Source organism: Passer montanus, unplaced genomic scaffold (genome assembly GCF_014805655.1).
Source record: "Passer montanus isolate IOZ18808 unplaced genomic scaffold, ASM1480565v1 scaffold16, whole genome shotgun sequence".
Classification (NCBI taxonomy): Eukaryota; Metazoa; Chordata; class Aves; order Passeriformes; family Passeridae; genus Passer; species Passer montanus.
Window position 1 is genome coordinate 6,813,958 of NW_024363160.1, and position 25,754 is coordinate 6,839,711.

Here is a 25,754-nt window from a genome sequence, read left to right on the forward strand (position 1 = left end):
CTGGCACAGATGACATTTCTTTTGCTGTAATTTTACATCACTGCTGAAGCTCACCTCATTCCTGGTGCTGGATACCTCAGTTCAGGTGAGCTGTGTCTGGTGTGGACGATTCTCATGCTTTAGCCTGGTTTAACAGGTCAAGTGACATCTTGAATTTTACAAGTTAATGATTCAACGGGACTGCCAGAGGAACTGAGTGTAGCAGGGGATGGAGAGGCTGTTGAACAAGTCCCTTCCTGCTATCGTGTTGGTGAGGCATAAACTCCACACTGGCTCCTGAGAACCACTGTTTGGTTGTTTGTTCAACCAGCGTGCACCTGAATTAACAGTGCTGGGCTGTTTCACCCCTGCTGTTGCTCCTGCTGCACAGCAAGGTAAGCAGACCAGCCCTGGAGGAGATGCAAGGAGGATCACTACAAGGAGGTTGTCACTACACTGATTCATTGTCACTGCAATAGAATGGAAACTTCCATTTTTGTGGCTGCTATCATTTGTAGAGTACCGCAAATCAAATATGCCATCTTTATTTTATCTGCTTTTAATTTTATATAGTGGCAATAGAGCATAAAATACAAAACTTAAAACCAAAGTTAACTTTCACAAAGGTGTTTTAAAAGGCACTTAAAAGAACTGAGGGATTGAAAGACCAATTAGTAGGACTGATGGCAGAGCACTTGGGAAGGGAGTTACATTGTGTACGTATTAACACCATTTCAAGTTTCACACCAGAAAATAAAGCTCCTCCATGTACAACCTACATTCCAGTTATAAGCAGCAAAGCTTTCCCATCTTCAGTAATCTTGTCAGAGCCATTCAGCTGTCTTTATTAAAAAAGTGCTGCTTTTGTCTTTTCCTAGGAAACAGAAGCTCCCAGAGGCAGTTGTATTTTGTCCCAGTAGCTGGGAGCAGCTTAGAGCACCAAAAATACCCAAGCTCAGCTTTTCCAATGCTCATCCATGGTCAGAGCAAACCCTGGCTTTGTTTCAGTGTGCACCTCAACTGCAGCTCTTGGTTCCTGAACAGCTTTTTTCACCCTGACTTGTACTTTCAGCTTGAGCCTTTCTGCACCCGTGGCTGGAGACATGAGCTCAGGTGCTTGGTACAGGTGGGGCAGGAAACAGCTGCTGCATCAGAAGGGCTTCCCCTGGAAAGCAACAGGTTATGGGCAACAGCTCATCCCATCTCTTCCCTGCAAAGGGGGCCACAAGGGCCTGTGCAAGCCCAACCTGCCAGAAACGTAGCCAGGGAGCCAAGCTGGGGAGAAGGTGTCCAGGAGCATCTCCTAGAGCAGCAGAGAGGAGCTGCTTTTGGCAACTTGCACCCCACAGTACTTTGTACCTTTGTTTTCTTATCTACAGCACTTCATGCTAATTAACACATACTCTTTGTTATTTTAATCTGCTGCTATTTATTTACTATTTCAAATTCCCTTGACTATCTTTTGACAGAGGCTCCCACAGCATGATTTTATTCTTTATAATGGCCACAGGATGATGCAAGCAGGTTTTACTCTCTTACCCTTGCAAGCTGAGGTGAAACAAACAAAAAACCCTGCACAAAAAGGTACTACCATGTAAAGTTTAGTTGGCTTTTTTGTTGTTTTGTTTTTTTTTTTTTTTTTTAATTTAGGACCTCTGCAGCAGGTTCAAGTTTTCACTTTGTGTCAGTAAGAAGCACAGTGCCTCCAGGTTTTCTTGTTTTCTTTGGGCTAAAAATCTGCTGCAGTTAAGGTTAAAAGAAAGACTTCAACATGAAGATTTCAGTATAAAATTACACATTGTAGTGCAAATTGTAGGTAGAGCTCACATAAAACCGGTATTAACTTAAGGGTGTATCACCATCACTAATAACATGTACACAAATTTTTATGCTGGTCAGTTATGCACAAAAAATGTTGTATATATAACTTAGTGTTAATAAACTAAATCCATCACATAAATCTGAGTGGAAAGCCAAGTTTGAATACAAAATTAATACCTGAGTATAATGGTCCAATTTATTCCCCTTGATAAATCACCTACATACAAACATGTTTAGTGCCTCGTTTCTGCATTTCACATTAGATCTTTCTGTGCTGTAAGAAAAGAGACCTCTCAGTACTAGTGCTATTTGCAACATAAAATATTTTATACAAAGCAGCTTAACAGTCTTTTGCAGAATAATCTTTAAGATTTTTCAATTAAAGTCTTCATTTTTCCTGTAGACTTCAGCATGTGTGGTCCAAACTGGAAAGAAAACCAGAAACATGTTCAGATTGCTTTCAACAGACCCCTTGTTGAACTACTGTATATCCAAGCAGTAAAAGCAGAACTTGAGCAGAAATTATTTCCTTTATCACCCTGCTTCTCTGCATATGGATGTCACAAAGTAAAGGGAAAAACTTGTGCTAGCACCATCTGAAATTGCTCAGAGGAGGGAGCCAAGGAGCTGCTGGAGCAGGGCTAGAGGCAGCTTGCTGCAGCACAGTAAAATGAGATAGACACAGCAATCCTTACACCTTAACAACCACTGCTCAGCAGCAGTTTAACAGCGCTTCTGCTCTTGCTCTACCCTGCCTTTCTGTGCAAGTCCTTTCAAAACTGTCATACAAGTCTATCTAACAAAGTTAGCTACTGGTAAGTAACTGGTGGACAGATTTTATTAGCTCACTATGGATCAACATTCTATCATTTAATGAAAATCTTCAGCTTTCTTAGCTCTTGAGAACTTGATGATCCTTTATCTCAAAAGGTGGACTATAAATTTCAAGAACAGAAAATCATGAAAAAACCCTGTATGAATAAACATTGCCAACTTCAGTTTTTCTCCTTAATGCACCAGAGATGCTGAGGAAATGTGATTAATTCTTGGGAAACATCTAGCCTTTTATTTGAAAAAAACAGCCTGAACATTACAGAAATAAACCACTAGAGGCCAAAAGGCAAGTAAGTCAACATTAATTAGCTGAAGTACTCAAAAGTCCTGAGATTTGTGGCAACAAACTGTTATTTTCCTTAAAATATAATTCAGAGCAGAGCCAGCTTTTGGAATTTGATGTGCATTTTTAAAATTGCACAAATGAAAAAAAAACCTCCTTACTCTTCCTTTCTGGTTCCACAGCACAAGGCTTCAAGGATTGCTGACAAACAAAACTGATCTATACCAGGCTGGTTTTTAAGTGTACATTGATAGAGACTTGTATGTCAAATGTTCACTGCTTAAAAACCAAATTCAAATCCATCTGAAATCAACTAGAAGCCATTAATAACTTGTGCCAGGAGGTGGACTTCAAACACAGTTTCATTTTAACATTCTCACACTATAAAGAAACTGCTTTCATATGCTCAGCATTTCCAATTATTAGAAGAAAGAACCAAAATCCAGCAGGCATTCTGAACAATTTATTTTCCAAATTCCTAGGAATGTCTGATAGGTTTCAGGATCTTGCTTCAAAGCTTCACCTGCACCAGCTGAATGGTTAAGGTTGGTAATAACAGGCAAACTCAGTTCAGACTGGATTTGATGTGAGCCCTTAGCGATGGTTTTCTGAATATCAGACGCTGTGGCAAGAGAAAACATTTTTGTTTTAAAAAATAACAAAATTGTAACAGGACTTTTTAAAGCTAGGGCCAAGACAGTACACAATCCTAAGACTTGCCATTAAAAAACATTTGATTGCCAAAAGTCCTGGCAGATCAGCAGTACTGCACAGGGTCTAGTCAACCTAACAAATGAGATGCTAACTTGTGTAACACCTACATATGTTAGCAGAAAGATGTAGGTTGGTTTGCACAACTATAATTTAGTTCAAGGAAGTGTTCAGAATCAAAATACTCACCAGCACTACCTCAGTCTTTGTTTGTTTCTTTGTTTCAGCCTTTGGAATCACTTTTTCTGTTTCACCTTGGCTATCATTTCGGTATCGATACGCAAATTTCTTTTTGAGAGCTTCTGCTATTAACGTTGCAGGATCCGCAGGCTGAGACACTTTAGGTTTTGTACCTTCTGAGGATCTAGAAAAGAAAATGGCATCAGTATTCGTCTCACCCTCACATAGCTTTGAGTCATAAAAACAAATCATTAACGCCAACCTTGGTACATTGACATTTATTACCTTTTCACCGAGCGCAGTTTCACACTGTTCATGTCTTTGAGGATTTCTAGCATGTTTGGTACTTCAGGCTTCTTTGGCCCATTTTCCACCACATTCTGGCCAGCGTTCGTTTTTTGGTTTTTCCTCTCTTTAATAAGATCAATTGCAGACTTACTGTGACCCAGACTTGAGGGAGGGGGTGGAGGCAGAGGAGGAGGAGGTGGTGGCGGCAGTAGCGGAGGTGGAACAGGGACAGAAGCTGGAGCAAGTGGACTGGACCCAACTACAAATAAAACATGCATTACAAGTCAGTTTACTTGTGACTATCACAAATTACACATCACAAATGCTCAGGTAAAAAAAAAAAATCACTGTAGTAACGTCAATTGCATCCCCTCTACCCCCTTTAGATTGTAACTTCTGTGTTCCTAAACCACCTAGGCAGGTTCAGCTAAAAAGCCACATGAAAATCCTTACTGAAAAGTCAGAAGTGTCCTTTGACATTCCAGTCCTAATTCTAGGTGCATTTGTGTCCTTACTGCAGTGGGACAGATGCCATGACATCTTCTAGTTATGTTCTGCCCCTACTGTTACCAGTATTTCCCTTTCTTCTCAGAGGCAGCTACTGAGCTGGAAGTCACAATCTGACACAGGAGCAGCGCTTCTCCCTACTCATCATCACAAATAAGAAATTAACATACAAGATTTTTCAGTGTAAATTTCAGAGCTCAAACAGTACTTAAATTGAAGCTTATTCCAGCTGTCCAAGGTTCAGGATTTTTAGGTCAGCTACTCATCTGTCTCTACTCATAGAGATTCTCACAATAATCTTGATTTTGAGTTCCATGTATACTTTAGGTAAAAATTTGTGTTATAAACATAGTAACAGTAATAACCTGACAAATAAATGAAGAAACCTTTGTTTAATTGCACCTTTAAAAAAACCAAGAAAAATCAGATCAAACCAGAGTTTTAAGGCTTGGAGTATAAAGTGTGTAAAGATATTTATAGAAATAAACACACAGCGTCATTACCATGTTCTACCACAAGAGGGAGATAAAGATGATAAAATAAAAATTTAATTTCCCTAATAAATAGAGGTAAAGGAGAAAAAATAGTTTATAGTCATTTCACATGCCCCCACCCTCCCCCCAATAACTAAAATTCAAGAGTGAAACCAGGTGATCCTTAAAACTATTTCATAGTTTTGAATATGAGCAGTTCAGGAACAATAAAGTAACTCCTATCAGTTAACAGTTAAAGGAGCATCTGAAAAATCACAATATGATTTTATACACAAGCACAGGCAAAGCTGTACGTGTTAAGTGACCTTAGCAAAGAGTGATAACCAAATGCCTGTCATCTGCAGCCGACAAGGGCCGTCTCCTGCTAATCTTTGAGACTTAAAATTGAAAGGAGTCAGAGGTGATGGAAAGAGGAGAAAGAAATCCAGGAAAAGAATTATTCTGTTTACTACCAGAAACAGTGCACCACTTTTGGTTCCATATGGACAATGTGTCTGGTCCCAGAGATGATTGCAGTAAACAATTAATTGCCTTTTCTGTTACTTGAGATGTATATTACATATTCCAAATGCATAATTAGCATATTTTATGAATACTTAATGATATCAGAGAGCCTATTTCCTTACTGAGTGGAAAGACTTCAGTGTCAGTAATTAAGTTAGACTCTTTTAGTTTGGTTTAAGCCATCATGTTTATTATGAGCTTTGCTCTGAAAGCTGTTTAATACTTCTTTACTCATTCACAGATTCAGAGCTCTGGCAGATTTACAGACAAACATGAAGACTTTAGGAATATTAAAAAATACAGAAAATCTGGCAAGTCACTTGTCTTCAAGACCTATTCTGTACCCCTTGGTTATTGTGCCAAACTAACCAAAACAATATGGAGACGTGCTTGGTGTTGCAGTATCTTAGAAAAAAGAATTAGCACAGTAGTAATGATAAAAGGGACACATTCATTAAGTAATTTTTACTAAGAGTGCAGCAAATTTAATACCTGTTGTCAAGTTCTGCTGTTCTTGCAAGGTTACAATTTTGGCTATCTGTGCTCTTAAAGAGGCCAGTTCATTTTCCAGGGCACTGATCTTCTGCAGTGCCTCTTCGTTTGCCATCACGGCGCTCCTGGGCACTGGCTCCTCTCCCTCCGGGCTCTGCAAGGACGTTTGTCTGTGTGGGGGCTTCCTGGAATGATGTGCTTCGCCTGGAAGAGGCTGGGTTGTTTTTAACCAAACTTCTGACCTGCAACAAAAATATCATACTTTAAGAGCTTTGAAACAGACAAAGACTAAAGCAATGTTACCTACAAATCAGGGGCACAAGTTGAAGACCTAACTTCAGAAATGTTTTTATAAAAATCACTTCCATCCAGACCTTAAATAGTTTAAGATAAATAAGAGCTTCACATCCTTTCTCTTTGCATCATGAGCTGTGTTTCTTCTCTTCCCCCAGACAGTATTTTGTAGAATCCTTGCTTTCAGCAAGAAAAAAGGAATACATTTCTTCTTATCCCAATCTATTTCTGTGTCTCACACTTATTGTACATTTCATTTGAATTAAGATTTTTTTTCCCTTAAATGCTTCAATTTTTCCCCATGGGCAGCAAATAGCCATTTGCAGTTGATTCCTTTGAAGAAAGGAGTCTCTTGGTTCCACAGGATGTTTTTTGGTACTGTTTGGATTTCTGAATTTTTAAAAAATTTTTAAAAAAAATTTTCAATTTTAGCAGCATTGGGAAATATGGAATGCATGAAACAGCTCAGTGATGCAGAGACTGCTTGCCAGTTGATGGGAAAGCATCTCATATCTAGTTTTCTAACACAGTAATTAGAACTACAAGGAAGAAAATTTCCATACAGTTTTAAGGAGTCCATGCCTTCCCTTAATACCCACCAAAGCTCAAGCCATGTTAAACACTGAGGCATTATTGAGCATCTGCTCAAACAAGTCCAATAAGCCCTTGAAAAGACACCAGCATTTTAAAACTGTTTATCTCAAGAATCTGAGGAACCTGACCAGTCAAAGATGTCCCTGATCATTGCAGAGGGCTTGGACTAGATGGCTTTTAAAGGTCCCTTCCAATGCAAGCTGTTCTGTGATTCTCTAAGTAGAATTTATAAGAATCGATGACAAAAAATTACCATAAACTTTGAAACACAAAATGTGGCCACATACTTAACTCCTCAATCCTTGACTCAATTCCCAAACCTCTCAGGCATGCCAGGATTCCATTGTTTATTTAAACAGGAGAGTGAGAATAGGGCCTGGCAAAAGGACTTTTTGAAATGTGTGGAATGGCTCCAGGCTTACTCAGCCCAAATGCCCCACCACTCTGGATGAGTGGATTAAGCTACTGTGGGTGCTCATCATGTTAGACCTGCAGTTGTGCTAGACCTAAAGCAAGAGCCAAGATTTAAGGCTAGAACAAGCCCTGTGCTCTGACCACATCAAACCAAGATTAGATACACATTTAAGTCTCCTATGACACTGACAAAAACCATCAGCACAACTTGCAGAAATTTGGTCAAGGAGATTTGAATATTATCATGGATGATGAAATTTAGGTGGTGTTATCTAGACAGGAATAGAGAGCAACTCAAGCTAAGAACAGGATATCTCCTATAGCAGCCACCTCCCTGCTCTCCCTAAGTAAGGTGGAAGGAGCCAGTGGTCACTTCACTCCTTAAAACCTGCCTTCCAGAAATTCTTTAAAGGAGCAGAACAGCTAAACAACAAAGGGTATTTTCTGCTCAGAGCAGTAATAGTTTTAAGGAGATGTCTTGACTGAAATCTAACACTATGGAAAAATACTATGCCTGAGTTGTCACTACTACTCTGACTAGGGGTAGAGGAAAAATGATTTGTCATTTAGTTGCTTCCTCTACAAAACTGCATTCACAAAAAAAAACCAAAACGAAAACCCTATGTCTGCAAGACTGTTTACTAAATTTTACAGTGGATAAATATTTAACAGTAACACCTATGTGATCCTGTCGAAACAGAGAATTTCAAATGCCTGGAAAACACCTAATGCATACCAGCTCCACCACTCTACCATGCACAGACGTAATAAACAGTGCACACTGAAATAGTCATATTTGCTAAGTAATTCACTTCCTGTGCTCCATCATAAGCTGTTTGCCTTAAGGTCACTATGTATCTGCAGGATTATTTTAGTCCCATCCCACATCCATCTGTCCCTGTTCCCCCCTTCCCATGCAGAGTTTCAGCAAATATGCAGTCCTACATCTTTCATAATAGGTTCTTTGAAGCACCAAAGAGCCATTCTCCCTGTTGTCTCCATTAAATGTAATAGCTTTACAGTTCAATCCTTAAACAAAATACTTCTGTGCAAACAAAAGTAGTATTGGACAGTTAATTTCCTTTGTACCAAACAGTCTTCAGGAATAGTGTTTCCCAAGCAAGTGCTGATTTCTGTGACTCCCCTCTGAGTTTGTGAAATTAATGTGGCAGTGCCAGAATGTTTGTTATGCAAAGCTTCACTGTAGCAACTCATATTGGAGGGCATCTAGGTCATTACTAACCTATTTTCAAACCTATGCTTTCAAATTAAGAACAGTATCCTCCTGTAATCTCTGAAGCCAACAATCTGTGCCCTTCTCTGACAGATTGATTTGTGTAGAAGAAAAACCTCCTCTGCACAACAGACCTGTACTTTTGTTTCTGGACAGTCTGAGCAGCAATCTGAGTAGGATGGGGTAGAGAACTTCATCCCTTCAGCCAAACTGTTTCGTGTAGTGACAGTGCTGTGCAGAACCCTTGGTGCAACACAGCAGTTCCTATCCCAGCATCCTGGACACAGGTGCTCACATGCTTCCCTGCCAGTTTTTGTTATGAAGATTAAAGATGTGAAACACAAACCACAATTTTTCCACTGTACTTAGCAGACTGCAGAGCCTTAACCAGGAAGGTGAAAAACAACGTGCCAATTATTGGATTGCCAGAATGACCATTGCTGCTAATGAGGAAGCTGTACAGTTCACTGCCCCATGGTAATGACAATCTCAGGAGAACTGGAGAATCACTGTTAGCAATTGCACCATAGCACAGCAGACATTTTCATTGCTTGGAGCTATTGTGTGCAATTCCTTCAATACATAAATAAATAAAATCCAGAGTCTTCCTCGTATAATGTCAATCTCCTGTATGTTTTCCAACAAGTCGTGGTTTTGTAATCCTATTAGTCTAACCTCTACTACTTCTTTTCCAGACCCTACCTCTGTCTCTTCTCCCAGCATTCAAGTGCTCTCTGTTAATTTGCAATGCACAGCAGATTCTCACTGGAGAGAAGTTTCTTCCTCTCAGTTCAGAAGTTCAGAGAGAAGATTCTAGAAACATACCTGAGCCTTGTAGAGTCTTCACCTTCTTCCTCAGCAATCCACCCCACATCAGCGAAGGAGGCCACTGCATCTTCTCTGAGGTGAGCAGGAGTGTTTCCTTCCGCCACATGAGAAATAAGCTACATTTTAAAGGCAAGATTGAAGGTTTTAGAGTTAATACTTTCAGCCCAAGTCACATTTATGTTACCCAATACTTCTACTGAGGCTACATATAACTATTAACACATACATGCACAAAACACATCTGTAAACTTGAAACACTTATTTCTGTCCTGTGCTCAGTCCAGAACCATTTCACTGACTTCAAACTATTCAATCCTTTCTGCTGAACACTTCACAAAAGTTCATGGCTAACTACATACACCATCACATGATGTTAATGAACATTAAAAATCCAATACAAATTGTTACCTTCAAGACAAACAAACATCAACATTCTCACACAGCTTTCTATACTAACTCAAATAGCATGTTTTAAAATTATATTCATGAGCAGTAGTTAAAAAAGACATCAAGGCTGCCAACACTTCTTAAGTATTTTGCTCTAATTTAGTGTTATTTTTAAAGCGAAATTCTGCTAAAGTTTCCCTTTCCCTACAACTTCTGTTTAAGCAGCATGTACATTGCACAGGGGGACAAGCAAACAAGCAAAGCAACCCCAAAACCAAGCAAAAAGCCAATTCTACCAGCTCAGTAATCACAAAGACTTTGAGTGAGAGGTAGGATGCAATCATAACATTATACATTATGTGCTAACAATCTTATTTGCCACATGCCAAACAAATGGACCATTTTCCAGCATGGTTCTGGCCATTAGCTTTACAGCTGTTTGCAGCCAAAGGTGAGCAAGGCTTCAGAGACTGGAACCTTTCTTCAATTTCCAGTTAAGTGACCTGAATGGTGATTTGAAAAATTGTTTCGACCATCAATACTCACTCCATAGTCACAACTCAACAAAATGGTTTCAAATCTATTTTGAAATACTGGCTGCTTCCCCAGGTCAGATGAGGGCATGTGTTCATAGTCACTGGACTCCTGAGCAGCCTGGGATCAGTATCAAAGCAGATAAAAAGCTACCGAAACAACTTTCAGTAACTTGTTCTGCTCAGTCTGTCACCTTGAGTTCTGTATCTCCAATGCCTACATGCCCCAGCTTTTCCTTGTATTCCACAGAATCACAGAGCTGTTAAGGTGGGAAAAGCCCTCTAAGATCATAGAGTCCAGCTGTTAAGCCAACACCACAAACCAGCCCACAGCCAAATCTGCACGAGTTATTGCAGCTGTTCAAGTGCTGCCTGTGGCCAGCAGTGGCCAAGAAGCTGGGAATGCTGACCAAGATGGTGGCAGCAGGTGCCAGCCTGCAAGGGCAGCCTGCACCCAGACCATCAGCATTCAGGTCAGTTTTCAAGGCAACCCACTCTGTAAGAGCAAACTACTATGAAATGTGAGCATTAATCTGAATTTGTAGCAGACCTGTCACAGCAGGACTGCAGCCTGGATGAGGTGAAACCATTTCAGAAGAACACCCACACGTATTTTAGTAGTAGCCTCTGATACAGAAGCCTCAGGAAGAGAGAAGTTGTGGGCTTGGGGCTGTTTTTTTCCCTGGGAGTTGTTGCAAACAGCCTTAGAAATTGAGATTAGTTGCCTTCACCTCACACTCTCACTTGTATGAGAGTCTTTATCACAGCTCCCAGGAGTGCATATTGGCACCATCAGATCATTTGGAAACAACAGGGTTTTTTCCAGGTAGCATCAGCACAGATGGTAATATGTTTATCACATTAACAGTTGTGCCTAATACCATTACAGTCTGCCTCTCTTTAAAGCAGTCTAGAGAATACTATATTGCATGTTAGGATTTTTGCTGTTTGAGGTTTCCTTGGTATTTTTCTTTTTAAAATGCACAGAATTTTTCAGGACCACATCATTTGTATTAATGTTAATAACAATTTAAAAAATCCATAATACATTAGCCACTTTTTGCAGGTGATACAGATTTTTCTGGCAGTAATATTACCATTAAAAGACTGAAGCCACTTTTAAATACAGGCACTACACACACTTGAATCAAAAATAATTTTCTAAATCAACAGTAAAGAATATATTTACCACTGCCAGAATTCCTGCACAGATAAATAACTTCTAATCCAAGAATTAGTAGTAAGCCTTCTGTTATATTGTGATACAAGTTTCTTCTTAATTTTAATTCATATTTACATGTAAACAGAATCTGCTTGTTACCCCATATACAGATGTTTCTTTTCTCTATCCCTAAAAACAACAAAGCCTTCCTCAGCACTGGAATTTGAATGCCACGTTAATGCAAGATTTTAATTTTAATTTAAAGGTGAAAAGCCAATATCCATCTCTCAAAACCTTCACCTGCCCCTGAACGCCTTTGTGACTACCCTATTCCTCCAGTCAATTCCAGCAGAAAAAAAAATCTGAACTTCCTCTGCCAGCACCTGAAATGGAGAACAGAGTACTGAAAACAGAGGCCCAGTTCCACTGGATGGCAGGAACTGAACGAATCAGTGCCATAGCCTGCTTGTCTTTCTACGGAAACTGTGTCGTTGCTTCCCCCACTTCTTCCTTCCCAGGCTTTTTGCCTCAGTGTGCATATATGCTGCACACACAGCCATGTCTGAGGGCTGCAGACCCCTCCCGGATTTCTGAAGACTACACACACTGTACTGTTCTGGCACCTCGGCTGGACGGGACAGATAAAGAATCATCGAGTCCGACTCCCAAAGAAAGAGTCAGCCTCGCCAGTGTTTCCGCCCGGTTTCGAACCGGGGACCTTTCGCGTGTTAGGCGAACGTGATAACCACTACACTACGGAAACGCTGCTGGGCAGCGCGGCACGGCACGCTCCCTGCTCTTTGTTTGCTCCGGGAAGTCCATAGCAGAACAGTTCTTTTTAAACACTTGACAGAATAAAAACCTCGTTTCAAATTACTAATATGTTATGTATTAAACATTTGGAAACACTTCAAGTAAGACAAACTTGCTGTGATTTTTCAAATTAGCCCAGTAAATTCAGATGTTTGTTATATGCACACCAATTTATTAGGAGATTTCCACCGAGTTATCAGGTATCCATCAGACAGACAGGAGAAGCATGGGACTAAAATAAAGATGCTGTAGCTGAAGGATGATATCTTGAGAAACACAACTGCAGGTTTGAATCTCCCTAGGCTATATTAATTTTATTTTCTCCTAAATATTACATATAAATCTAAAAAATATGACATACAAAAGATCTGTATGAACTATTTTCATTTGTTAATGCCATATAGAGTGCACAAAGTACATAAGCTCTGCCACCTCCTACTGCATATGTAAGCTGCATTTCAGTCTTTAGCAGTTAATTTAAATGTTGACTATGGCAAGTTCCACAGAGTCAGTAGTTTTCAAAGATCAAAATGTTTGGCTGCTGTTTTTTTCAGACTAGCTGAACAAAAGCATGCTAGAAAGTAAGTATGGACATTACAGAGATATTCTTTCAATGAGTCTCATCCATTCATCATAAGGAAAATGCAGACCTGTGAAAAGCCTGATGCTCTGGGGTTAGAAACACTGATTCAATACATGCACCCTTTACATGATGCAAGTAAAATTTGATTTGTTTTTTTAAATAGAATGACTTACAGCAAGGTTCAGTTCATGGTCCTTTCATAATAGAGCTAAAGCTGGCAAGAGAGAAAGAGGAAGAGACAGCTATAGGAAAGTGTCAGTTGCAACAGCATGAAAGCAATCGAGATCAGTACTGAACTTCACTATGGAATCTTAATGATGACATAAAGACACAAAGAGCAGATGTTAGCATCACACTTAACATGTTCAGCAGTTTATATATTAAAATAGTTTAGAATCTGCACAAACCATATAAATTTTAATGTGTTTCAAGGCTCAAATTTTGGAATCCCTATTTCTAATTAAATCAACTCTCACAACTGTACTTCTGTTTCCAGGATCCTTTCCTTTCATCTCATAGAAGGTGAATGCTTATACTTAGTGTACCCACAAAGCTGAATGAATGTCTCTTTAAGAGGACTAAAAAGGCAAGTATTACATTTGTTTTAACAGACTCCTGACCAAAACATATTTATGTATTTATTTATTTGCTTAAATACTAAAAATAATCAGGAACAGATTCCCCAGATATATCTTACCATTCCTTGCAAGAACATAAACCAGAAATGTCTTCTTTTATGTGCCATATTAAGAGAAGTCAGTATTAGGCTAACTATCTGCAAATGAGCATCATCTGCCCTTGTATGGCCTTTACAGCACAGAAAATCAAACACACAGGAGGACTTCTACCTTTTAAATCTGAGGCACGGGGAGCCTTCTTGCTGGCAAAACATTTACTAATTATATACTCAAAAATTATATATTACTAATTATATATTCAAAAGTTTAATCCAGCATGCTGTTTGTTGTCCTCACCTGCACAAAATTCCACATTATTTTTTTTTTTCATCAAGCCACTAGATATGTTTGATGGCTGTCTCAGCTTTCTCAATGTAATTTTTAAGAGAGGCAAAATGTTAGCATGGCTTTTACTATCACACCAATAAGGCTTCTATGCTAATCTGAACTATCTGGTTTTGCTACTGTAATTTCAAGTCTAAATATTGTTCATACATTTCATTTATGATAAAGAAATTAATTTAAGCACTGAAAAATTTAGCAGTGCAAAAATTACTATATCTTAAGTGTGGCAGCTGATTCCCTCCATTCATCTTGACACTCCCCACCCTTGCTCAGCCCACGAAACATTCCTCTCTCAGCTTCAATTTCAAACACTAAATGTCTCCAATTCTATACCCACCCCCTACCCCTAACACCAGAGTTGAAGAGATTATGTGTAACAGCTTCCACTTTCCCATCTGTTCCTGAAAGACTCATTATGAAAGCATGGGTTTGCTCTTCCTTAAGCTTTTACACTTGCTCTTTACCCTACCCTTTCACCTACACAGTGCTAGCCTTGTATTTTAAACAAAAGCAAACAGGGTACTCATGTTATCTTGTAACTCATTTTTTGATTTCTGATAAAGTTGTTTATTTTCCCAAGTATTTTTAATACTATTCATCTTTACATGCCTCTTAAGCCTAGCTTATAAATACTGCTTATATAAAGAAGTTCCAATCATTTTTCTCTTTTATCAATTTTTTTAAAACTTTCTTATTCGGAAAAAACCTGAACTGGAAGTAGGGAGAAGTAGGCTAATTCTCCTATATCTAGTTTATCATATCCTACTTTTACAAACCTTCTAGTCATGAGCAAATCCCTTTACCAGTATAGTGAGAAACAGACTCTAAATTGCTGAGAACACCTACCTGAAAGTGAACTCTTGGACACTGTATAAGAGAGAGGTTAGTACCAATTTTTCTTACAATACTTCGAGATGAACCATAAGGCTTGCTTGACCAAAGCACCTGCATGGGAAAAATAAAGAAGCCAGCTGTTAAGGGAACTGAGTTTTGTATCATATTGTAATAGCTCTCCCTTATTCTTCTATACCCTGCTTTTGCTAAACATATTTAGTAATTCCTTTCATGCTGGAGTAGGATATCATGTTTACACTGAATTCTGTCCCAGTGACCTCCCCACATTCTACCCCCGAACTGGCACAAGCACATCATCAGTACAGTACAGCCAGGGCTGCTTCAGGTCAAGACAGCCTTTGTATAAAGTCTAAAGCCAAAACAATAAATCAGGTAATGCAGAAGACTTCAGGAGCTGAAAGTATCTTCAAAAATACAATATTCAAATTTTCAAGACAATAAAGAACCTACATCCAGCAAGACACCTCTTTTTACAGGGTTTCAAGAATAGCCACCCATTCATTAAAAATCCTTGAAGTCACACAGTTCTTCATTTCTCAAAGTATTTTTTTCTTTTTTAATTAAGAGCTCTTCTAAAACAGGAATAGTGTCTACCATTCTTAATGAGTGTAAGTATTCATACATACATATAAATATTATATAAGTATTATGTCAGTATTCATACAGCTACAATAAATATGAAAATATAACTGTGAAATTAAAGAGCAAAGGAAAGTAAAATGGAGAAAATAAGACAAAATTTTTGTAAGAACTTTGTCCTCTGCCCCAAAAAAATAGATTCACCTAGAGAAAAGTGCCCACAGCAGCTCCACACACCAGGCTTCATTGTAACTGTTTCTACTGCAATTTACATTTTCTCTATGTTGTTTCAACAGGGATTAAATTTGCTTCTTTTTGTTGTATTTAGTATTTACAACAGCCTTACGAAAGGAAATAAAATGGGAGTTTAATCCTAGGAGAATGCTACAAAATGAGCCAGAAAAGAAGCAAACACCCCGGAGAGAATTAGGAAAGATTTCAGCACAGGCAAAGGCAACAAAAACAATGCAAAAAAAGAGAAAAAGAATAATGAGAAGGCTTTAACACAGGGTACATTGTTAATAAACAATCAGAACATTGTATGGTAATTTTAAAACCTTGGCTAGTGTTTAATTATGGCTGTAAATATGAATTTACTTGTCAGATTTTAGTTTTTAAAAAAGCTTTAAGGAAACTTAACATCCTGGTAGAAGGTTGCCCAACAAAGAAAACAGGAAAAATCCAGGCTGTTCTGACTGGCAATGGCAATATTGCCTGTATGATGACTGTAGTGGTGCTGTGGGAGTTGCATAACACACAGCTGAATATTTTAATATACTAAGCAAAGATCACTACTCACAGATGTTGAAGGTTCTCTTAAAAAGGGAAGTTTATGTTCCATGGTATTGATCCCCAGATTATTTCACAAACTTCACATAAACATGCCTATTTCTAATTTCTATCCTTCCTTCCTCTGGCTTTACTGGAATGTGAAAATTTTGACAAAATAAATGTGCACTGCACATATGCTACACTACATCCTCACAAGAGAGCTGCAACTTTGCCACAAATACACTCAGATCTTTTTTTTTCTCCATTCTATAAAAAATACATTCTCTTGCTTCATACACTGCTAAGCTGAACACAAATTTTTCAATGCAGAGTAGTCTATTGATGCTGCATTTTGGTTGCCTCAAGGAAGACCTCACATTTGTGCCTATCACCTGTTTGTTTACATGCCTGAGCAAACAGCAGGTAGATCAGTGGCCTTCAAAAACAACTCGCTGAAAAACAGCACCACAGTAATAATCTCATTATTCACAACTGATCCTGATTAAAGCAGAACTGTTGGGAAGAGACTCAAAGTGATGGGGCATTGTAACAAATAATGACAGTCAAAAGAAGGCTTATTAAGTTGCAGAAGTACTTCCACAACAGCAAGACAGTCTAGACTACATGCTCTATTAGCAACACAAGTGCAATTCATTTTAAACAAGTGGCAAAACTTGTTTAGATATTGCTCAGACCACAGCCAAGTTGTTGACTAGCAGTCAAAAATATTTGGTTTCCAAATGCCCTTGGGGCTCTTCAACAACAGTTGATTTGGTGCACCAAAATGCTGAATGACTCAGTTTTGGTAATACAAGATATGCCAGGATATTATTTTCAGAACACTGCATGCAAACTGTGCCACAAAGTGTGCAAGTAAAATCAGTTCCCTGCTCAGCTGAGCTGAGGTCTCAGCACTGCTCTAACCAAGTTCACACAACTTCTTGTTGACTTGAAGCACTGGCTGAGCAAGTCTGCAAAATGCTACTTAGTCATTCACTGCTATTGCATCAGTGCTTTGCTGTTGTCTAGAAAAACTGACATTTGGAAATGTAACTGCATTATCACAAGCTTGATACAATACAGAATGGAGAGAAAAAGATTAAAAAACTTGTTTATCTCCCTATTTAGGCCGAAATTGCTGAATTACTAGTGTTATAATGCAACATATTCTCATACTTTGAATTTTCAAAGTTACATGGAATCTCACATCAAAATTAAAATAAAATCCTAAAATACAGATTCTTGCTGTCAATCTTCATTTACACTGTATAAACCATTTGCTCTCCATAGATTCCCAAGACTGATAAAAGGTTCTACCCACCACATTAATACTAAATACTGCACATAGCTGTTAAGGATTTGCCCATTCTTAAAACATTAAAATACTTCAAAAACTTACAGGGATTACTGCATTGAGGTCAACATTTGTACTCAAAATAGCTTCCTAAAGGTCAGTGACAGAGAAGTTGATGTGTAGCAGTTCTCTGTCTCTCTCAGCTCAGCCTTCAAAGAAAACTCTCTATATAGTGTCCTCCAAGAGGAGAGCTATGCAGGCCTGTTCCTCTGTTTACCCAGTAAAGAACACAGCTGCATTGCTCTCATGTACTGTTACACCTCCAGAAGAGGTAACTATAGCACAGAAGAGGTAAATGTAGCACAATTATAATAATCTCAGTTTCATGGGCCTTTTGTATCTCCAAGGTAAGAACAAGAAATAAGATTATTTTTTTATCACTGTTAAAAATAATGGAATTCTCCTTCTGCTTCAAAACACTCACGGAAGTCCAGCATGAACAGCAGTGTTTACAAAGTAAACAGTTTATTAGAACCAGAAGGAACTGCATAGCACTTTTAACACATTTATTACTCAATATTTCAGTGTTCAAGTCACAAAATTGATTTTTCAGCAATGCAGAATCATCCCAGTATTGAATGTACCTAAAGTGTTCTTCTAGATAAGCACAAACTAAAACAGATGAAGCACTTGCTATACCTTATTTTCTGAAAACATGAAGGAAGTTTGAAACACTTACTGATTCCATGTTCAATCCAATTTGTTCAAAAGCCATCCTAATTAAGCGCTTCAGCCAGCAAATCATCAGGACTGGAAAAGGCCTTTCCGAACTTGGATTTAAGCCTTCCAAACCTACAAGGCTGCCAAGGTTCCATAGTAGTTCTGAAATGAGACACATAAGAATTTTAGATGCATGTTGTGGAATATGTACAGAAGTAAACTGTTAGATTCCTAAAAAACAAGCTTTAGATACAAGACATATTAGATGACACCAATACCTTGTACTGCAAAGCAAAGGTGTTCAGAAGGCATCTACTTAATACAGGTAACAATGACTTTTTAGGAGTATTGCTTTTATTGAATCATAGAATTGTTTGAGTTGGAAGGGAGCTCAAAAGTCAACCAGTTCCAACCCTGCTGCCATCTGCAGGGACATCTTCCACTATCAGGTTGGCACAGGGCCCCATCCAGCCTGGCCATGAAAACTTCCACCAATGGGGCATCCACAACTTTTTCCTGTTTCTGTGCATCAGCACCCTCATGGTGGTGCATATCTAATCCAAACCTATCCTCTCTCAGTTTAAAGCCACTGCCCCTTGTCCTATCACTGCATGCCCTTGCAAAAGTCCCTCTCTAGCTCTCTTGTAGTCCCCTTCAGGTACTGGAAAGAAACGTAAGCTGTTGTAAAGTTAACAATCAAAAAGTTGCTGAAATGACTGCTCACTTGAGCTTGGACAGATGATGGCGTTCAACGACTCTAAGTGAGCATCAAGCCCTATGGAACGCCTGCAGATGGGGATTAGCACTAAGACTGAAGTGCCATACTCATATCTGAAACTCATTTCTATGCAGGAACAGACTGCAGAAATCTGATCACCTCTCCTGACTCACATTCTGACAGCTTTGTTGTTCCTTCCTTTTTCCTACAACTAAGGAGAGAAAGGAAACATGGAAAAATGACTAATGCAGGAAAATGACATGAAATACTGTAGATGTAGGACACAAAAATATTCAAGCAGTTTTCAAGATTAGACAGATTCCAAATTTTGTCTATTTAGATACACTTCCATTCACCTGACTCAAGATGGTTTTATTGCTCCTCTAGCAAAGACAGTGTACATTTTCTTTAACTGTGTTCTACACCAGTCATAACCTGGACATCACTGAGAAGTGTGTGCCACCAAAACCAGGAAAGGAAGCCACAGATCTGGGTTTACATTTCTTTTGTGTAGCAGGCTGGAAACAGCACTCTGTTGATCCACCCCGAGCAACGTATTTGTAGTATGAACAATGGTGTTGCTGCAGTCACTCTATAAACAGACAGGGATGACTAAAGCAATGCTGCAGCAAGGAACTGGCACTTGGGAAGTTTGAAAGTCAGGAGATGGAAAAGCCCTGCTGTTTGGAGAAGCCAAACAAGCCCTGCAGTTAAACCATCATTGTTTCCATTACAAATGTATTTCAACAGTTTATAGTTCCTTAGTAATAACGTACCTCGTTTGGAAACTTGGCAGAAACAGTACAATCTTACAGTTATCTTTTTTTAGACAGGCTTAAAAGACAGTTGATATTAGTTTCTCATCATCACAGGATCTTCTTTTCTTTGTGACTAAGCTCAGAAGAAACTATTAATCTACACCAGGAGATTAGAATGGAAATGGCAACTGTTATAGGAAAAACAATAGGGAAGAATAATGGGCTAGCTGCCGAACAGCCATGAATACAAGCTACACTCATTCATAGTAAATAAATAAGTCATGGCCTTCTTTGTGGAATGCTGGAGAAGTCTGTTAGGGAAGCATTACCATCTACTTGATCTATAATTCCTTTAGGCATCTGTTATTCTTCCCTTACACAACCCACTGTATGGATCTTGGATCTCACTGCACCTGCAGTGTTCTTAAAACAGGAAGAAAACAATGCCCCACTGGATGGGCATTGTATCCAGCACTGCAGCATGCAGTGCCATAAAAGAGAGGAATGCTCCTTTAAAAGGGGAAACCTGCTCCAGAGGTGTGATTACATGGGATACACTCCACCTCATTCCAAAGTCCAGACTTGTTCAACAAGCAGTGTGGAAATCAAAGGAGGAAAAAACAAAGCTGCATCAAGACAAATTCAAACAAAAGAAAAAGTAGGGTACAAAAAAAGTACAAAACTTAGTAATACTTTTGCTGAGCAACTGCAAAGACAGGGCTGGCTGGGAAAGGCAAGTGATAGGACTAAAAGGAATTACTGTATTCTGATACACTGGTCTTTCAGCCAGCTCACAGGTTTAAAAGAAGTCAGAGTCATGTTTTCTTCCAGGCAGAGAAGAAAAGGTATGATTTTGTTCCTGATTAAATGAGAGGTCCAAGTCTAACAATAAAGGCAATCTGGAGAGAAGTGAAGAGTGTTAGAACTTCCTCCTGTGAAATCAGAGCAGGTCTAGAAAGTTTCCAAGAATTTAAGAAACTTAAATGCAAACATGTATAAGAACAACACAAAAACTGAGAAGACAACCAATTAAAAACACAAAACCAGATGTAGAAAAAAGTAGCACAATATGAGGATGACAGAATAGTATAAATATGAAGTAGTAAGCTGAAAAAGACAAGCTACAAAATGGGTTCCATCTTACAGGTATAAAGAAGTCCTACACATATTAGCAGTGAGAGGCAAGAGGGACAACCATGATGCAACAGGAAAGAAAGCAGCATATGATTTGGATGTATGTATTCAAAGTTTTCACCTGACAATGGCAGGTAAGACAGACAGGTGTTAGCACCCATTACAGACAAGGCTGAGAAGCTATAAGCATCCAGGACAACAGTAGCCAGTGAATTTCACCTTGCAAAGTTCAGAAACTTGTCAAAGCAATTTTTGAAATGTCAATAATTAATTTCAGAAACTTGGTCAATGGGATTCAAAACCCCAGGAATAAAAGAAGGTGCATGATGACACAAAGCACTGGAAATAATCCTAAACACTTATCCTGCCCTAAAATATTAAGATGACCCTTTATATTCCAGGTTCCAAGACTTTGATGACTGAACACAAAAGAGCATGCATTCAACTTCAGTAAAATGAATATTTGTAGTTCACTTTGTAAGTTACTGTTTCCTCTGTAGCCTAAATACTTAAAAGTATTTGAAACTGGGGTCATCAACGCCTTGCTCTTGCCAATGACCTGTCTGTTCTTGCAGAAGAAAGCGATTAATCAATCTGTAAGAGCCCAGTTCCTGGATTACCTTCCTTCGCTTGTGGCACTAAGGAAAACCACCACGTCTGAACAACCTCCAGCTGATCTAAAAGAAAAATGCTTCTAAGTATATTTTTCTATGATTATGGGTTTACAGAATTATCTCCAGGCAAACTTCATACTCATTTCTTTCCGACTATGTTGCACTATACCTTTCTTCACAAAACTATTTCACAATTGGTTTATGTGCCAAGAACAGACAGGGTTCATTCCAAAAGAAAATGCTGGACAGCAAGAATGAAATCATTACCAAATTTTTCTCTTGTGTTCTGTATACACACCATTTTCAGAAGCCAAAGTTAAACGTTTATTGCTTTTAGAAAACAGAATAATACCTCTTTTAAAATAGTGATCTTTGTGGTATTTATCCTCTCTCTTCTTGGTGCTACCTACAATAAAAAGTTTAATTCCCCAGAGGTTTCCCTAACTCAATTACTACATGAAGAGCCCTGAGTGATAGTAATATTGCCATAAAAAATGGTCCTGCTCTGCCCCAGCAAAACTACTGCAAGGATGAGCAGCAGTCAAAGACAAGATTACCAAGATGTCCAAGGAGCAGTAACAGAAAGAATTACATTTCACTGCATAAAGCATGAAGGGGTTGGAATTTCACGGGTTCATCTCAATGAAACCCAGAAATTAGCAATGCTGAAGAACTTTCTTACTGATATGGCAATGTGGAGGAATTCCTTGGTTTAGAACAGGTCTGCATTTCCAAGCCCCCTGGAGCTTGTTTGCCCCTACTTCTCCCAACCACTTTTGCAGGCTCTGTTCAATACTCTCATATCAAATACCAAGTCTACAAAGCTGACAGATAATACCACTTATAAATGACAAAAAAGTTTTATATTTATTTATATTAAATAAATATAAAAGCTCTATAATCTCTACACATAAGGTATAATATCCAGTAAATATGAACAGAAGCCCTTTGCCAGTCTTTTTAGTGAGTCCTACACACGAAAGATTAAAAGAAAATCAGATGCAACTGCTTTCAAATGAGTTTTTGTAATGTTGTATTTATCTAAGTTCTCTTCAGAGCATCAGTTCTTGCACTTTAAAAGAAATATGATATTCATATTTTTTTTTTACTGAAGGTTTCTCTCATTCAGTTAAGGCCCACACAAACATAAAAGAGAATAACTCAATGGGATTGATGGAGCAGATTAACCTTAACAAAGAATAAACAAAGGTATGAAATCTGAAAAATGAAAGGTGTAGTCTCTAAATTCAAAAGGCATAACTTTAAGAAGTATAACATTTTCAAAGAAGCATAGGTTCAAAGGAATACCAGCCACATAAAAAATGAAATGCAAAAAGGCCAGGCTCCTCCTTATTTGAGCAAGAACTAGGGCAAGCATATCTCCTCAGTCTTTTAGACTACCACATGACCCAAGGCCATCTAATAAAATTACACCCACAAGGAAACATTATTTTAAAAGTAATAAAGGAAGACAACAAAAAAACCCCCCCAAAAAAATAACCAAAAAAAACCCCAAAAAAACCCCAAACCCATTATCACAACAGCCAAATGGGCAGAAGAACCTTTGCTTAAAGGACCAGACTGTCCCAAACTGACACAGACCAACAAAGTAAATATGCATTTGGCAGAGGTCATATAGCCAGAAAGAGGAGTCTGTTTTTTGATGTGGAAGCTACAAATAATGGAGCACCCCAGTACCAACAGAAACACCTGTCTGGAAAGAAATGAAGAGAGACATAAAAGTCAGTAAATGCTACAGGGACAATCTAAGCCAGTACTGGTATGAAATTTAAAGCAGGAATTGAAAATCATACCTACTTGCAACAGAAGTTGCTAAAGCTTTCTTAAAAATATAGCCCCACAGCATTTACCTGAATGTGCAAAACCCTATTAATCAGATTTCATTCATGCCATCCCATCCTGCCAGCTAAGGACAGAGAAAAAACCACCCACGTTTCAGCACTAGTTTAATCAAAAGCTTTTGCTCAGCACTGATCATACCTGCACAGTGCACTGTGACACCACTGAGAGGTAAGTGAAACCCTTCAACACCTGCAGACCACAAGGTATTACATGACAGAGACAACCGAACACCGGCACTTCCCTGACGGACAGACAGACAGACCGACCTCCCCACCAGCTGCTGGGAATGCCAGCCTTTCTGCTACAGCTCTGACAGACAGCAGCAGGTAAGTCTTACAAACAAAAGGGTGTGTTTGTCTGAAAAAGCATTTAAAATGTCTAATTTTCCTCCAAGATATCTCTGTGTGTAACAATGCAGAGTTCCTACACACAACAACCATATTTTAGCTAGTGACCCCTAAAAAGCACATTATTTGCATGCAGCAACAAGTAAGCAGAACTTTTAGACCTGATGGGCAGATAACTCAGCTGACTCATCACCTAGACAAAAACCAGTGGGGATCAGAAAACATAATTCCTATGCATTTAATCTTTGTAAGTCTTGCCTTCACAGGAGCTGCAGAGCACTCTGAGGACAGCATGTCAATATTAATGAAGCACCGCTGACGCTGTCAGGCAGAGATCAATGCACTACGATTGATTTCAGCATTCAAACTCTACTCACCCTCAATATTTGGAATTTCAACAGCTCGTTAAACAAAATGAAAACACGCACCCAGCAAGTTACTCATTTATGACCACTACAGAAGAACTTGAGCACGGCAGCAGTATCACTAAAGGTGCACACAGCAAGCAGTGTAAATTTACAGAAAAGAGAAATAAAAACACCGTGCCCCTTAGGGCTCATTTTTCCTCTCATACGCCAACTCTATTTTAAAGGGCCCTTAAAAAACTTCCCGTATTATCTCCACACGATCTCGTATTTACATTATTCCCGTGACCTGTCACCTTCTCATCACAGCAGTGCCCCTGCACGAGCGGAAGCTTCGGCCCAGCACCCCGAGGCGCCTCCACGGTCCCGCCGGCACCTGCGCTGCCCGGGGACGGCGGCGCCGCCCCGAGCGGCCTGTACGCGCTTTCAGGCAAGCTTCCCCTCCCGCACCGCCGCTCGCCCGGGATCGGCCGCGCCAGGAGGGGGAAGGAAAGGGATGCCCGGGGGGAAGGAAGGGGCTGCCCAATGGAAAAGGGAGAACCTCGGCCGCCGCCCCGCGCCTCACCCGCCGCCGCGGCCGACGCGCTGCCTCACCCGCTGCTCGCGCGGCCGCTCGCGACCCTGCCCCGGCAGCCTTGTGGACGTGGCGCGCGCTGCGGGGGTGAGGCGCTACCCGGCAGGCGCCGAGCCGGCAGCGGGCGGGGGAGCCGCCTGGCCCCGCCCCCGCGCGGTCACGTGGTGGGACCCGCCAATAGGAGCGGAGGGCGGGGCCGGTGCCGGGATGGGCGGGGTCCGTGTGGGTGCCGTGGCTCTGTGGGGGTCGGTTTGTTCGCAATTAACCTTTATAAGTCTCAAATTGATTTAGGAGCATTTGAATTAAAGCTTTAAGGATGTTGCTCCTTGGCAGGAACTTTCTGCTTGTAGCTGAGCCTTAAAGGGTTTTGCAATAATAACTTTTTGAAGTATAATTTTATAATATTGTAGTAAGGACCTTTGAAACTATAGCTTTAGAGTGTATAAAAAGGAAACATGCTTATCTCGGCGCCTTAACAAAATATTGAAAAGCAGCTTGAGAAAGGAAGATGAACATCAACTCCAGGACTGATGGTTTCGACCGAGGGAAGCTGGCCATCACTGTTATGAGATTTATAGTCCTTGCAGTTCAAAGGTGGACCCACATCTGGAATCTGGACCTCAGCAGCTGGGAGACTTCTTTCTTCTTTCGGAAGCCGGACCCCACCCCATCCTTTCTGGGATACATCCTGAGAAAAACCAAATCGCAATAATGTATAGAATTGTGATGTAAAAATTGGGAATAGAAACTGCTGAGAAAGCTTAGGAGCACCCCTACAAATACCTGTAAGCCCCAACTATCGGCGCGGAGCTGGAGGGAAAACCTCCCCCCTGTACCCAGCGCTGCATTGCTCGTCCTTCACCGTATTAATTAATAAATTGATTGAGTACTGGCCTAGCCAAGCTTGTCGTTTATAGCAGTGTGGTGGTGGCGGGGCTGCTGGGCCCGCGGCTCCTGAGGGGCTCCGGGGCCGTGTCCCGTTAAATCCCTGTGGGAAGGAGCGCCTGGGCCGCTGTGGGAGCCGGGCGGAATCGGGACCGCGGTGGGGCAGAGGCGATAATCACAGATATCCCCTGTGATAGAGGGGAACTCAGGGTTTCTTCGTGCTGAATTGGTTTAAGCATTGCTTAGCGGGCGCTGCCAGCTTTAGAAACTACCGAGAACTTTACTCAAGCATTTTAAAATAAGGCGCGAAGGTTACGTGG

The 25,754-nt window shown here is 39.9% G+C and overlaps 1 protein-coding gene and 1 non-coding gene across 6 annotated transcripts; both read right to left on the minus strand.

Annotated features, from left to right (window-relative positions):
• Positions 1-508: 508 nt before the first annotated feature.
• MTFR1 (mitochondrial fission regulator 1) lies at positions 509-24,603 on the minus strand. 5 transcript variants are annotated; one of them, XM_039702809.1, is made up of 9 exons: positions 24,517-24,563; positions 24,386-24,389; positions 18,196-18,340; positions 14,804-14,902; positions 9,455-9,573; positions 6,094-6,335; positions 4,094-4,355; positions 3,818-3,992; positions 509-2,225 (listed from the first exon to the last, which is right to left on the minus strand). In XM_039702809.1, the coding sequence occupies exons 3-9, from the start codon at positions 18,259-18,261 to the stop codon at positions 2,166-2,168; spliced, it is 1,023 nt and encodes a 340-aa protein (XP_039558743.1). In that variant the 5' UTR covers positions 18,262-18,340; positions 24,386-24,389; positions 24,517-24,563; the 3' UTR covers positions 509-2,165. The 5 variants fall into 5 exon arrangements, with proteins under 5 accessions (XP_039558743.1, XP_039558740.1, XP_039558744.1 ...); XM_039702806.1 differs by lacking the exon at positions 24,386-24,389 and having other exon boundaries at positions 18,196-18,338; positions 24,541-24,603; XM_039702810.1 differs by lacking the exons at positions 24,386-24,389; positions 24,517-24,563 and adding an exon at positions 24,570-24,589 and having other exon boundaries at positions 18,196-18,338.
• On the minus strand, positions 12,230-12,302 carry TRNAV-AAC. Its single transcript has one exon. It is a non-coding gene; the product is annotated as a tRNA-Val (tRNA).
• Positions 24,604-25,754: the final 1,151 nt, after the last annotated feature.

Coding starts and splice junctions, on each gene's coding strand:
- MTFR1 (XM_039702806.1), bottom strand. CDS start 18,261: ATGATTTGCTGGCTGAAGCGCTTAATTAGGATGGCTTTTGAACAAATT. Junction 6,336..9,454: donor GAAGACTCTACAAGGCTCAG/GTATGTTTCTAG, acceptor TTTTTGTTGCAG/GTCAGAAGTTTGGTTAAAAA. Junction 3,993..4,093: donor AAACTGCGCTCGGTGAAAAG/GTAATAAATGTC, acceptor TTTCTTTTCTAG/ATCCTCAGAAGGTACAAAAC.